This window comes from Dasypus novemcinctus, chromosome 15 (assembly GCF_030445035.2).
Source record: "Dasypus novemcinctus isolate mDasNov1 chromosome 15, mDasNov1.1.hap2, whole genome shotgun sequence".
Classification (NCBI taxonomy): Eukaryota; Metazoa; Chordata; class Mammalia; order Cingulata; family Dasypodidae; genus Dasypus; species Dasypus novemcinctus.
The window spans coordinates 11052922-11067953 of NC_080687.1; the positions used below are offsets into that span (position 1 = coordinate 11052922).

Sequence of the window (15032 nt, forward strand, 5' to 3'; positions counted from 1 at the left end):
AACTCAGGACAAGGATTAAAATAGCCAATGGGGGGGGGGGGGTGAGGAGGAGGTGGCGGAGCATTACTTCAGCCAGCCTCCCCAGATGCCTTTTCACCTTTTTCCACCCATGAGCTCATCTCTTCTTGCAGCATCTCCACTCATCCTCTCTGGTTTCTCTGAAGTGACTCTGTTTTATCCCTAAAGCCATTTCTCAGGTGGCAATGTGGGCCCCCACACCCACATTGAAAGAGCCAGAAGGGCCCCTCGAAATACCTTTCGAGGCCCTGCTGTTGTGCCTCTCACTTATGGTAGATAAAACACACCCTTCTAAGAATGGTTGCCCTCTGGGAATGTTCCAGAAGCAGCACCCTCACACAGCCATGACACCTGGCTCATTTTGGTACACATGACGATGACTGTTCATGGCCCCATGAGATAAGAGACCCTAATGAACTGTATGATTCCTTCATCTCCAACTCCTGTTGCGCTTGAGACTAGAACGACAGCGTGCCTTCCAGCAAATAACACTCCAATCCTGTTCGTTCCAGTGTGTTCACAGAGACCTGGCAGCCAGGAACGTGCTGGTGACCCACGGGAAGGTGGTGAAGATCTGTGACTTTGGCTTGGCTCGGGACATACTGAGCGACTCCAACTACGTGGTCAGGGGCAATGTGAGGCTGCCATTTTTCATGCTTTTACGCTGTTATTTGAGGTTTACCAGTCACCTTTGTCATCATTACAGCAAGCATCTCTACCTGTACCTGCTGTAGGACACATTTTTTTCAACTTTTTATTTGAAAGAGTTTCAAACTCACAGGAGCGTTGCAAAAACAATACAAACCTTGTCCAGAGAGCTCCAGTCAACACACCCCACCCCCCATACCCAGAGCTACCAACTTGTAACATTTTGCCACTAAAGTCCATTTTTGGGTTGTGGTAACATCAAAAAGCTTTCTCACAGCCCTTTGCTTTTTTGTGCTTAAAAGGTTCTTCCCCTGCAACTTCAGGGAATATTGCATCTATGATAAAATTCGAACAAAATAGCATCAAATCTATCCTTTGAGCTACTCAGAAGAGAACAATTAGGGGCCATCATGTGCAATCCTGACTTAAAAAAAACATTATTTGCACCTACTCCAGTTTCCTTAGCAATATAAAGTAACTAGTGAATTATGTTTCCAATAGTCACAATGCAGCATAAAAAAAATGTACAACACATAAATTTAATAGTAAGTATAAATTTTAAGTGCACAGTATTTAAATTAAATGGTAATTCATGGATATTTGTCATTCTGTTGCTGCCATACAGGGAGACTGAATCTGCTCTAAAAAAAACTGAGGACAGATTTGTTATTTACAAGAGAATTATTAGAAATACTAGAGTATAAAATTGTGTAGGTGAAAGAACGTGCTTTCTAAGAGTTCCAGCATTCTGCGTCTTGGGGACCACACAGTTTTGGGAACTTCTCTCTGCATTAGTGTCCCTGCCTGTGGAGTAGGCACAAATACTGATACAGTGGAGACTATATGCCTAGCACTACTCTAAGTACTGTTCATATAGTAATCCATTTAGTCCTCCAAACACCCATTCTGTGGATGAGGAAATTGAGGCACAAAAGGGGACTAATTGGTCCCTGATGATGCAGCACATGGATTTGAACCCTGAGCAGTCTGTGCCCCGCATCTGTGCGTAGCCTCTAAGCATGATGGTTCTTATCTCCTGGGATGTTGGGAATAAACCAATAAAACCAACATGAAAGCATCGGGTCCAGGGTAAGCATCCAATAAATGTTAAAGATGGAATCATACTGTATTCTCATCAGAATCAAATGAACACTAGCTGGTTTTAGACGTACGCCTCAGGCATTGCAGCCACTGTCATGTCATAAATAGGATGAAGGCTCATAAATGGTTTCCAGTTTCTACCCTACTAGCTAGCTCGGTTCCCTTTGGAACCACAAGGAATTCCTTTAGTTCATCAAATTAACCAGACCAGCCTGCTGGATCCAAGCCTCCTATCAGTTGGTAGATGATTTTAAAATAGGGTTTCTTCCTTGAGCTTTGATTTTACTTGGTGGATAAAACGTGAAGGGACCCTTGTATCGAATTTTTCCCCCATGGGTTTAAAAAATTGATACAAGGTAAACCCCGTAACGTGTCTATTCCTGTGTCTTGATTCCAGTCTGGTGCTGTGCTAAGTCTGAAACCCCTTGCACAACTATCAGACATTCTAAAAGTCACCAAAGTCAGCCTGGCATCACTTCTGGAAGTGATGTTGTATGCCATCCTTTCCACAGTCAGATGGATGGTATTTCTTCTAAATTTCTTCCAAGAAATGCTTGAAAATGCTTGACCAAATTTGTCACTCACACACTAGTACCTCCTTACCTCTGGGCAGCTGACTGGCTGCTCCTTAACAGAAAGCGAGTGTCTGCTGTTCAATTTACCGACTGTGAACACAAGCCTTTGTCCAAGATGAGCTTTGAAGAAATAAGCTCTATGTCCACTATTTTAAAAATTGCAAGTGGGAAACTTTCACTTGAGGAATGTGCTTTTCTAACTAAAGCAGGAAGAGTGGCCTTAGGAAGACAATACATGCCATCACCACCTAACAAGAGAAAAGAAGTAACGTGTGTCAGTGGAAAACTCACCTCTGATCTCCTCTTGGGTTTTACGCAGGCCCGTTTGCCTGTAAAATGGATGGCTCCTGAGAGCTTATTTGAAGGGATCTACACAATTAAGAGTGATGTCTGGTCATACGGAATCTTGCTCTGGGAAATCTTCTCACTGGGTACGTTCTGCAGCTTACCGCCCTCCCTTGGCACTGACCCCTTCCTCGCTTCTCTAACCCCTCAAGAGTGGGTGAAGTGCCTGCTGGAACATGCTTCCAGAACTCCCTTATCCTCCTCCTGCTTCACATTTTGTCTGCTGGTATCTGTCTTCCCCACTGGCCTGTAGCTCGCTTGCGAGCAGGGCTGTGCCTTTTCACAGTTGGCAGTCCCAGCACCCAGCAGTGTCTGGCACGTGGGCCCCTAATATGCATGTTTGTTGATTGAATAAATAAGCAAAGAGTGAATGAGTGAATGGAGGGTTATGCGTCTTGATTGTTTTCCTCAGGTGTGAATCCTTACCCGGGCGTGCAGGTCGATGCTAACTTCTACAGACTCATTCAGAGTGGATTTAAAATGGATAAGCCGTTTTATGCTACAGAAGAAATGTAAGTTTAAATCAGGGTGTAAGTTGACTGAAGTGAGAAATTTAGAGTTCCAAACGCAGGACAGAAAAAAATGTTAAACCCGCCAATGTAAAGTTGCTATGATTTGTCTTTTTCTAAAAAAAATAAAATGTGTCTTCTTCATTTTGGGGTCTTGGAAGGAGATTTCTAGACGGGACGGAAACTCCTCTGTCCTCAGGGGCACCAGCTCCCAGGGGTCCTCTCCTCAGCTTGGAGGCTGGGGCAACTAGAGGCCATCCCCTGGCTTCGGTTCCACGTTGTACTGCTTGAAATGCATTTCTGTCCATCCTCTCCCTTCTCTTATCTGAAGTCAATAGTTAGTAGAGCACTTGCCACAAAACCGAACATGCCACCAATAAGTAGTTCCAGCAGTAGCAGCGTTTTGCTACGTGGGGAACAATCTGTTTTGCTTCGCTCCCGTGCCCTGACCGCGCTCCTTCTGCTGCTTTTACAGATACTTTATAATGCAGTCCTGCTGGGCTTTCGACTCGAGGAAACGGCCATCCTTCCCCAATCTGACCTCGTTTTTAGGATGTCAGCTAGCAGATGCAGAAGAGGCGGTAGGTAGCGGCACGGTCATTCATAAAGCATCAGTGTAAAGAAAAACTCATTCACACTGTTCATGATGACTTCCGAAGAACCCAGGGAACTAAGTTGTCTTTTTCACCACAATTTGTCTGGGTTTCCCTTTAAATGTTGAAGAGGATGAGAAATATTTATTGACAAGTGTTTGTAGGGGGAAAAAAATAGCTTTTCCTGAAGTGAGTTTCAGCAAACCGATTATTAAATAAAAGCTCTTAACGTGTCCCATGTACAGGTCTAGATAACTAAGTCAAACTTACTTCCTGACATCCAGAAGCCACTGACCTTTCTTAATTCAACGTGGTGCTATGGTATGAAATAAGCACACAGCTTAATCATGTAACAGGAGAGTGGGAAGAGCAGATGATCCTTGAGCTTTGGAAACTTGGGATCACTTTGCTGACTCTGCCCCATCAACACCACCCGGTAGAGTGAAAAGAGCTCTTCCCAGATAAAGTGAATGAAAGTGAAAAAATCCCAATACCTAGGTTCAAATCTTGGCTCCATTGTTTACTTGTTACATGACTTGATTATGTCATTAACCTTTTTAGGGTCTCAGTTTGCTTATCTGAAATATGGCATCAGCCCATTTTACTTCATGGGGTTGCAGGAAGAAGGAGTAAATGAGATGATAAATGTGGGAACACTGAGCACATACCGGGCACTTAGTATTTACTCAATAAATGTTATTGAACGATGACTCTGTCTCCTTAAAAGGACCGTCTGCCTCCTTTCCAAATTGTTAAGAGTCCACATTTGCTTCACTAATTATCCATAGACTAGTGTAGAAGGTTTGTGTCCTTTCCTCCTGTTATGTTTTAAATCACATACTAAAAATAACTTATTGCCAGGGAATTAGATCAAAAAGGGTGAGGAAATATTGCTAAGTGAAAGAAATCAATCTGAAAAAGCTACATGTGTATGACCCCAATTCAGGGCTTTCTGGAAAGAGCGAAACTATAGGGAGAGTAAAAAGAGCAGTGGTTGCCAGGGTTTCTGGGGGAGGAGGGGAGAGGCAAAGAGGTGAAGCCTCGGCAATCTAGGGCAGTGAAACTGTTCTGTACGATAGTGCAATGGTGGATACAGGACATTAGGCATTTGTCTAAAACCCATAGATCTGTACAACACAAAGAGTGAACCCTAATGTAAACTATGGACTTTAGTTAACAATAATGTATCACTCAGTATTGATTTATCAATTGTAACAAAGTTACCACATTAATGCAAAATGTTAATAATAGGGGAGGGAAGCAGATGTGGCTCAAGCGATTGGGCTCCCATCTACTATATAGGAGGTCCAGGGCTTGATACCCAGGGCCTCCTGGCGAAGGCATACTGGCCCATGCGGTGAGCTGGCCCATGCGGTGAGCTGGCCCGAGCAGAGAGCTGGTCCATGCAGAATGCTGCCCCGCGTGGCATGCTGCCCAGCGCAGGAGAGCTGGTGCAGCAAGATGACACTACAAAAAGAGACACAGAGAAGAGACAATAAGAGACGCAGCAGACCAGGGAGCTGAGGTGGCACAAGAGAATGATCGCCTCTCTCCCACTCCAGAAGGTCCTGGGATCGGTTCCCAGAGCCACCTAATGAGAATACAAGCAGACACAGAAGAACACACTGTGAATGGACACAGAGAGCTGACAATGTAGGGAGGGGGGAGAAATAAATAAATAAATCTTTAAAAAGATAGAAAAATAATATAAATAAAATACAACAAGGTTTTAGAACAGAATATGCAGCTTGAGCCCACTGACCAAAATTGTATGCATCTTGGTGAGCGATCTGTAATTGTGGAGACCTCTGGCAATTTTAGCTTTTTTCTTTATACCTTTCCTGCATTGCTTAAATTATTACATGAATATGTATTACTGTTAAAACACCATTGAGCTCCTAAGCAAAACCTAAAGAATCATTCCCCTGTATTAATTGCATGATAAACAGATCTCTTTTTTGTCAACTTTCCTTTTCATGTTTTCTCTCTGTTGCTTTAGAACTGCTGGAGTGGCCTTTATATCTAAGAGTGGAAACAATAAACAAGTAAAACATTGGACTGGAACTTGATTTCTCCACCAGTAAATGACAAGAATTGCTTTGCCAATTAATGTGTAGAAATCTCTAAGACCTATGCATACAAAAAATAACAATTTAACTAAAACCATCATTTTTATTTAACTACTCTGTGATATAGGCACACAGCGTATCCCTCTTGATTAGATGATAACCCTTGTTCCATCTCTTCCCCACATTCAGATGTATCAGAACATGGATGGCCACTTTTCGGAACGGTCTTCTATCTACCAAAACAGAAAACCTCGCAGCAGAGAGAGAGGTTCAGGGCGACCCAGTTTACAAGGTCAGATTGAAGAGTCATAGAGAAAAGAAATGTCTTGAGGACTCCCTGCCCTTGCCAACTTAAACAGGCTGTACATTACCAGAACGAGATTAATTTCATCACTAAAAGAACCTGTATTACCGACTGCTGCTTCACTGGACTTTTCTCTAGAAGCTGTCTGTATTTACTCTTGTTTTTAAAGTGACTTTTGTAAAATCGAATCATCTTTTGCCCAAGGCAGGAAGAGCTGATAATTAACTTTCTTGGAGCACCTACACCCAAAGGCCTTCTCAGGCTGCCTGAGTGAATATCGTGCACCTGAAGAATCATATACTCTTGTAAACACATAAAACAAAAGCGTTTTGCTAAGAAGAAGCTAATATGATTTTTTAAATCTATGTTTTAAAATAATATGTAATTTTTCAGCTATTTAGTGATATATTTTATGGATGGAAATAAAATTTCTACTATAGACATTGTAATACAGTGTATTTAGGGCATGACTTAAGTGGAGTTCGTGGACCTGCTGAACCTGTGTGCCATATTTCCTTTGTGAATGTGCATTTTTTCCCCTCTGTTGAGGAGGCCTATTTTCATGAGCTTCCTAAAAGGAATCTGACTCCAGAGCTGGGTTAGAATGAGCTGATTCCAGGTGTCTGCTCTCTTCTCTGAAGTTCTCCTTTGACTGTTTGCACTCAGTTCCTGTCACCCTTTAGGCTTAGCTCCCTCCATTTCTTACCATCTCGCACAGGCTGGTGAGCTTGGAACTTTCTGAGTTCCCCTACCTGCAGGTTATCATCAACTTCTGCCTTTTCTTTCTTCTTGTCCTCCCTTACAGTGTAGCAGTTAAGGACACAGGTCCCTTCACCACTTCTTACTGGTGTGCCTTTGGAGTGACTTGGCTTCCCTAGGCCTCTTCTGGAAAATGGGATAATAATGGCAGTGGTCTCATAGGGTTCAGAATTAGAGGACTTAACTATATAAGAGATGTGCTATAAATATATAAACGTTTATACATGCACATATATAACATAAACATATGAACCACTTGGATCAATGTCTGGCATGAAAGTGTGACCCTATATTATCACTTGTCCTTCCCTTTCTGGGTCTCACGTTTTGCTTAGAAAGGCCCCCATTGCCTCCCTTGGACTTCACCAACGGCTTCTGACCTTGACTCCCTTCCCCTGACCTCTCCTCCGTCCAGTGTTTTCTTAGACTCAACCAGATTCATTTTCCCAAAGGATTGCTTTCCTTCCATCACGTCTTTGCTGGGAAGCTTTCAGTGGCTCCCAGTGCCACCAGTTGTCTTTCCAGCATTTAACAGTCCCTGTAGTTGGGCTCCACCACATCTCTCCATACTAGACTATGAAACACTGCCTCTCTAGCCAAAAGCAACAACTAGCGTTCCCATCTCCACTTTCCCTTTTCTTCTCCCTCCCTCTTCGGAGATGCTGACTCCCTCCCCTTATGTGTTTCATGGCCGGTCTCTCCTGGCTCCACTGGCCTCCCCTGGCTTCTTCCGCTAAGTCATGAAAGGGCTTCTTGTCTGTGTCATCCAGGGGGCTCTTCACATGGAGTCTACCTACGTCAGGCTGCTGTTTGTCTTCTTAAGTCAATGTCCTAGCTTTCCAACTGAATTTTAAGAAGTTGGAAGCAGCTATGATGACTTATGCTAAGTCATGTGTATAACTCCTAATTGTTATACAGTCAGCACAATAGACGTGTATTTAATTGTTCTTTACTGAGTCAAGTAGAAGCATAAAATATGCTTAATGTTCAAAATTCAAAGAGTTTTGCATTTGAAATTCCCCCTTGATGCACCCAACTCAAATCCCAAAGTGCTTCTTCAGGGAACTACTGTTAAAGTTCGAGGTATATTTTTCCCATCTTCTTGTTTAAATATGTTTACATTACTCATATTTACACACATACACACAGAGAGTTCTGTGTTTTTTACAGAAATGGAATGGCACTAACAATATATCAACTTCTTGTTTGTCAGTGTGCCACTGTTTTCCCAACTGTACCTACATACACGTTGCTAGATGCAGGCGTTGTGCTAAGAACTACCTATGCATCATCTCGTTTAATCTCCATAACTACTTTGTGAGGTAGCTTCTCAAATTAGACCAATTTTTTAATGAGGAAATTGAGCCTTAGAGTCATGGTTTGTCCCCTCTAAGACCATTTTAACACTTAACTGGAGGTTAGTCTTGGGTTCTGCGATGGTTCTATTTCTTGTATTTATTATTTTTAGGGCTCCCGTGGTAATAACCACGTGTTTCTTTGCCCATCCTGCGTCAATCCCCATCTCTTTCAATAACTGCACCCTAACTTAGAGGAACTCCTTCTCCCTATTGTGTGCAGTTTGGATGGGACTTTAGCCAGGAGTTTTTTGCTTTCTAGCCATGGAGGTCCTTGACCCAGCCTACTAGGCTCACGACGGGAATTCCAGGCTTCCGGGGTTGATCCAGGAAAAGATGGGACCACAAGATGGCAGCAGCACACAAGAAGCTTTATTCGGGCAGCACCTGGCCACGTTCGCCTGAGAGGGCAAGTCCTCCTGTCGGCAGACCTTCCAGAGACAGAGCACGGAGGCCCACCCAGAGGGGGCTCAGGATAAAGGAGCGCCCGGGGGAGGGGCAGGAGGGGCATTGGAGAGGAGGCGCGGGGCCAGGTGGTATCACTCAGCAGCAAAGGGGCGCGGCGCTGGTCAGAAAGCTCTGGCAGCACAGCAGTTAGGGGTCTTCTATAGGTTTGTCTTCTCTATGGCTAGCAGGTGGTGGGTGCAGTTGCTTGAGGTACGCAAAGCAGGCCTTTTTTTTTTTTTTTTTTTTTGCGGATGGGGAAATAATTTATACTGAGCTGGGGGGGATGGACAGGTGTCCCGTCTCAGAACTTCTGGAACTGCTTCTTGGTCCCGGCAGCCTGGGCGACCTTGAGCAAGAATCAGCGCACGGTCTTGCTCAGGGGCCGGCACTCGCCCACCGTGACGATGTCGCCGATCTGGACGTCCCTGAAGCAGGGGGACAGGTGCACAGACATGTCCTTGCGGCGCTTCTCAAAGCGGTTGTACTTGCGGATGTAGGGGAGGGAGTCCCTGCGGAGGACGATGGTCCTCGGCATCTTCATCTGGGTGACCTCGCCAGACAGGATGCGGCCTCGGATGGAAGCGTTACCAGTGAAGGGGCATTTCTTGTCGATGTAGGTGCGCTCAGTGGCCTCCTCGGGTGTCTTGGGAGCCTAGACCGATGTTCTTGTAGTAACGCGGGAGCTTCTCCTTGCCGGTTCCTTCAAGCAGCACCCTCTCCTTGTTTTGGAAGATGGTTGGCTGCTTTTGGTAGGCACGCTCAGTCTGTATGTCCTCCATCTTCCCGGCCACTTGTAAGCTAAAAATATGCTTATTTGGTCACATGTAAAGCAATTGGGTGTGTAAGAGTTTGATTTTGGCACCCGCAGGCTTTGGGCTTATAGTCCTAGCCTGCTGTGAACAAGCAAGTGACCTCAAGACCATCTCTAGCCCTTTCTAGAACAGCTAGTAAGGGCCCCTCCTGTTCAGGGCTTTACATCTTGACTGGATTCTCTCAAAGATGGGAAAAGGAGTTGGAGCGTCTTCCTACACTAACAGTGCTCTGACAGCAGCAACAAGCAATTCTGCTCCCCAGAGCCCCGGAGCTGCTTTGGTCCCTGTCCTTTCCCTTCCCTGGTCCCTGCCTTCCTGGGATGCCCAGGATCCTTTCCGTAAAGCCTCTGAGTCGTCTCTGCTGCTTTCAACCCGGGGCCGTCGGCAGATACGACCACCCTGACTCACTACACCCAGTCGAGATGGGAGTTGTTTCAATTTAACCTCATTAGCTCCATAGTGTCTAGAAACCCCTCTCTGTTCTGGTCCACCAATGGTCTTTTTTCAAGCTTCACACTGATATATGGATTAATTTCCATGTTTATATATTTTTCTTATCGTAGAAGGAATTGAAGAGGGAGCAGAGGCCCAGCCTTTTGGTAAGCCCTCTTGAATAGTCTTACAAAAAAAAAAATGTCTGGACGGAGCAGATATGGCTCAAGCGGGTGAGAGCCTGCTTTCCACATGAGAGGTCCCAGGTTTAGTCCCCAGGGCCTCCTAAAAAACAACAAAGAACAAGCAAAACAAATGAAAAAATAAATCAGGGGAGTCAGTGTGGCTCAGTGGTAGTTAAGTGCCGGCTTCCCACACATGAGGTCGCAGGTTCAATTCCCTGGCCCCCGGTACCTCAAAAAAAAAAAAAAAAAAAGAAAGAAAAGCGTTTAAAAACATGTCTGTTGGTCATAATAGGGAGGGAAATAAAAGTGTGCTAACATGCTAACCTTTATAGGAATGTTCTTTTCCTTCTGCCAAAGTGATTTTGATCAGGCCCGACACATTTCAAAAAGTGACTTCGGTATAGATGGAGCCAAATAAACTCTTCTCCACCTGGAGCCACCAATGGAGCACGCCCTTGCCGAATACAACAGCGCACCAAAGGACCTGGTTGCCTTGAAAAGGAGCATTCTCTTGTTTGTGAGCTTTATAAAAATAGTTCACACTCCCCATAGACTTCCAGATGCTGCATTCTTTTGTAAAGATATCAAACTCGGGCTTCTAAGCTTCATTCATGGTATTACTTGGAGCTGAAGTTGTGTGAACATACTATAATTGCCACTATTCATTCACGTACTGATGACATTTAAAGAGTTTTTGGGGTTGGGTTGGGTAAAGTGCTCACAGGTGTACAATATACTATTGTACTTTAAGACATAACTTTTGTATATAGCAAATTTGATATTAAGAAGACAACATTCTCTGGAATGATGACATTTATAAATCTCTTAAAAGGTGAGTGGATGTGGCTCAAGCGGTTAAGCACCTGCCTCCCACATGGGATGTCCTGGGTTCAGTTCCCAGGGGCTTCTAAAGAACACAAAGAAACAATGAGCAGGCAACCAGCAAAAACAAACGAGCTGGGAGTGGATGTGTCTCACGCAGTTGAGCGTGTGCCTCCCATGGCTTCCGTTCCCTGTGCCTCCTGAAGAAAAAACCGCAGACAAAGAGCGCAAACAATGAGCAAAAACAGTGAGCAAACAGACAAGGGAGCCATCTCGGGGGAAAGAACTTCTTAAGGAAAAATGAAAGTGGACTCTATCAGACCCAACACTCATCCCAGAGTAGGTGGTAGTTTAGGTCAAGTTGTGTCCCTAACATACTACTCATGTTTAACATCACCTAAGAACACAACGTCCAAGTGTTTTGAAGGTGTTGCCGGCCTGTCTATTAATCTCCCCAGTAGGTGGCGCCCGACTGTATTTTAATGAATCCAGGCACCAGGACTGATTTCATCACCATCTCTGCCCTCTGGAAAGGCAAAATTTAAAGAGGCAGAACTGAGGGAGAGGTCAATGAGTAGATTGGAACAGAAACCAGCCCTCTATGCAGACAACTTCCTTTCCCTTATTTGGCACACACTTGTTGACCATGGGAATGATTGTGCATTTTATGTGCGTTACCCATCCCATCCCACACCCTCAGCGAGCCGTCTGTGACATCACCAGGTCAGGTGCATTCAGAGCGCCGAGGTTGTACCATCCTACCATTAAGCTGTGCAGCAAATTTCCTCTAGAACTTATTCCTCTTGGAGCATCTTCTGTCCCTTGGGCTGTCGGGGCTTGAATGCTTTGCTACTCTGAGAAAGAACCTGTGCCTCTCCTGGGGACTTGTAGGAGCAAGAAGCCCCCAGGGGCGTCGGGCCTGCGTGGGAAGATGTCCTGGACCGCCTCTCCATCACCACCTTCCCTGCTGCTCCCCCTCCCACCACCCCCCACTTTCATTTCTTCCTGTTGGTCTCTTCTTTACCTCTTCTTGGCTCTTGATAAAATGTCACCACCACTATCAATTTTTGGTCAAAAATAAATGCTGCATCAGTAGTTACATTTCATTCCTTCTATAGCACAACCACCATCAGGAATGGAACAAAAAAATGGGAGAGTTTTCACCAAAATATATACAAATATCTTTTCAGTTCCTGGGGGTCCAACAAGTAGTAAATTCCAAATTATCTCAGTGAGGCAGAAAGGTCTTTGATGAATTTTTTATGCTAACTTTATTGAGAATATACTGTGTTCCGGAGCTGGGCTAAAGGCTTTACATTTACTTTAACAGATTGTGTAGGAAGAGCTTGTTTAGTGGCAGTTTAACAGATGGAGAAACCAAGCCTTAAGAAGGTTAAAGAACTTACTTAGAGGGAAGCGGATGTGGCTCAAGTGATAGAGCTTCCACCTACCATATGGGAGGACCCGGGTTCGATCCCTGGGGCTTCCTGGTGAAAAAGAAGAAGAGAAAGCGTGCCCGTGTGGTGAGCCAGTGCCCAGGCAAGTGAGTCACACAGTAAGCGGATGACGCATCAAAAGAGAGACAAGGGGAGAGTCAAGGTGAAGCAGAAACCAGGAACTGAGGTGGCACAATTGACAGGAACCTCTCTCCACATCAGAGGTCCCCAGAATCGAATCCCTCTGAATCCTAGAGGAGAAAGATGAGAGACAAAGAGTAATAGATACAGAAGATCACACAGCGAATGGACACAGACAGCAAAAACAGCAGGGTGGGGGTGGGAGAGGGGGAAATATAAATCTAAAAAAAAAACATTTATTGATATGTAGTCCATATACTCTGTAATTCATCTATTTAAAGTGTGTAATTCAATTAATTAGCTTTTTGCTTGCTCAAAAATTGCCTTATATCCCAACAACCTGACATCTTGTTGACTGATTTTTTTAGTGAGACAAACAGGAAGCATTAAGCCCAAGACTGCTGCTTTGGCATGAGGGGCTGAGTTCTATGTTGTTAATTTGTTTGTTTGGTTTTTGCCAGTGTTGCTTCTGTACCCAAGACAATTGAATGGTTTAATCTATTTCTTTTTATGTGTTTTTTAATTTTTTAAATTATTTTTATTTTGTATTTGCTTAACCTTCTGTGTCTCAAAGGTTTGTGTATCAGTGGTTTTCATTATTATCCCACAGATAAATCAAATAAAAAGAGGTTAAGTTTCCAGCCAGGCAGAGAAAAGCGTAAATAACTCAATGTACGGCAATGTTGAAATAACAGCAGCAGGGAGGCAGATTTGGCCCAGTGGTTAGGGCGTCCGCCTACCACACGGGAGGTCCAAGGTTCAAACCCAGGGCCTCCTTGACCCGTGTGGAGCCGGCCCATGCTCAGTGCTGATGCGCGCAAGGAGTGCCCTGCCATGCAGGGGTGTTCCCTGCGTAGGGGAGCCCCATGTACAAGGAGTGTGTCCCATACGGAGAGCCGCCCAGCGCGAAAAAAGTGCAGCCTGCCCAGGAATGGCGCCGCCCACACGGAGAGCTGATGCAGCAAGATGAAGCAACAAAAAGAGACACAGATTCCCGTGCCGCTGACAAGAATATAAGCGGACACAGAAGAACACACAATGAATGGACACAGAGAACAGACAACGGGGGGGGGGGGGGGGGGGAGAAATAAATAAAATCTAAAAGAAAAGAAATACCAGCGACAGAGACCCTTTCTACCACATTGGGTGGCATTGCTCTAAGCCAAGGGAGCTTCACCTTGCACATCCTGAGGTCTGCGTCCTGCCTCGGAGGAACTGAGGAGCCCCAAGTCCCAGGCCACAGGCAGTTCTGAGACACCCACTGGGTGGGGGTGGGAGTGAAAAGAGAAACCGGGCCAGGGGCAGGCCGAGGGGGGGCCGGGGGAGGGCCCCTTCTCCCTCAGCTCCCGCTCTACCTTCCCTTCCCCCGGGGCGGGGGCGGCATGTAAGGCAAGGGTGGTGGTGACGGCTGTGGGGTGTGGGTAGGCGGGTAGAGGTGACCCTGGGCAGACTGTGGCTGCCCTGCCCCACGGCCTCATCCAGACAGGCCAGCCCTGGGATTAACTGGGGCCGAGGGTGCCAGGGTGCTGGGGGAAACGGACATTGGGCCTTTGGACTGTGTCTGTGGCAAAATCTGTCTGGCTAGGGAAAAGTGTATGTGGATCTCTGGGGGCAGAAAGGAAAAAAAATCGTGGCTGGTCCAAATGGAGAGGTGGTAACAGAAGATGGTCTGTGAACCAACACCAGTGCAATGCTATGTGACAAGAAGGAACCTGCTCTAAGCACTTTCATGTATTAATTCATTTAATCTGCAGAAATCCCAGAAGGTAAAAGTATTATTATCCCCATTTCACAGATGACCATACTGAGGTACAGAAACGCTCAATAGCCTATCGAATGCCAGATGGTACGGGGCAGAGCCGGGATTAGCACTCAGGCTGCCTGGCTCCTGAGCCCATGCTCCCTCCACTAGCTAGCCTGCTGGAAGCCACACAGGCCTTACCTGGTGCAGGTGCACAGGTGTCCAACAGGTGAGTCTTAAGTCCTATGTGTCTTCCTTCATATTTGAAGATGCTGCTGCTAATGGTACTTCCAGCCCTAGGGTTACCTCTGTGCGGAGCGGATGTCATCAGCTTCTCTTTATGGGATGAAGTCTCGGCAGTGATTCTGCAGTCCGGAGTCAGGTGAGATCCAACTTGGGAACCATCTTCAGACAGGACAAGGACAAAGCCCGTGGCTGCTGATGGGCTATCATGGGCACTGTTGTCCCCTGCCTGTATGGATCACAGGGCCAAAGGCGACTGATTCACTGATCCTAATGCTGTCCCTCTCCCACTAACAGTTTTTAAGATTTACTTTATTTATTTTTCCTTGTCCCCTCGTTGTTTTTGCACTCGCTGTCTGCTCTCTGTGTCCACTCATTGTGTGCTCTTCTTTTTCTTAGGAGGCATCAGGAATTGAACCCGGGACCTCCCATGTGGAATGGAGGTGCCCAATGGCTTGAGCCACATCTGCCTCCGCTTGTTGTGTCTCTCATTGTGT

The 15032-nt window shown here is 45.6% G+C and overlaps 1 protein-coding gene and 1 pseudogene across 3 annotated transcripts in view; one reads left to right on the top strand and one right to left on the bottom strand.

Annotated features, from left to right (window-relative positions):
* The window catches only part of FLT3 (fms related receptor tyrosine kinase 3), a 147627-nt gene extending 141016 nt beyond the window's left edge, over positions 1-6611 (top strand). For 2 of the 3 annotated variants that reach the window (XM_004458527.5, XM_023588787.3), the window contains exons 20-24: positions 531-653; positions 2662-2773; positions 3100-3199; positions 3672-3777; positions 6048-6611. In XM_004458527.5, the coding sequence (XP_004458584.2) occupies positions 531-653; positions 2662-2773; positions 3100-3199; positions 3672-3777; positions 6048-6170 (564 nt within the window). In that variant the 3' untranslated portion in view covers positions 6171-6611. The remainder of the gene's footprint in view (positions 1-530; positions 654-2661; positions 2774-3099; positions 3200-3671; positions 3778-6047) is intronic. The other variant, XM_023588786.3, reaches the window with a different exon arrangement.
* Positions 6612-9024: 2413 nt separating this feature from the next.
* LOC101423577 (small ribosomal subunit protein uS17-like) lies at positions 9025-9503 on the bottom strand (annotated as a pseudogene).
* Positions 9504-15032: the final 5529 nt, after the last annotated feature.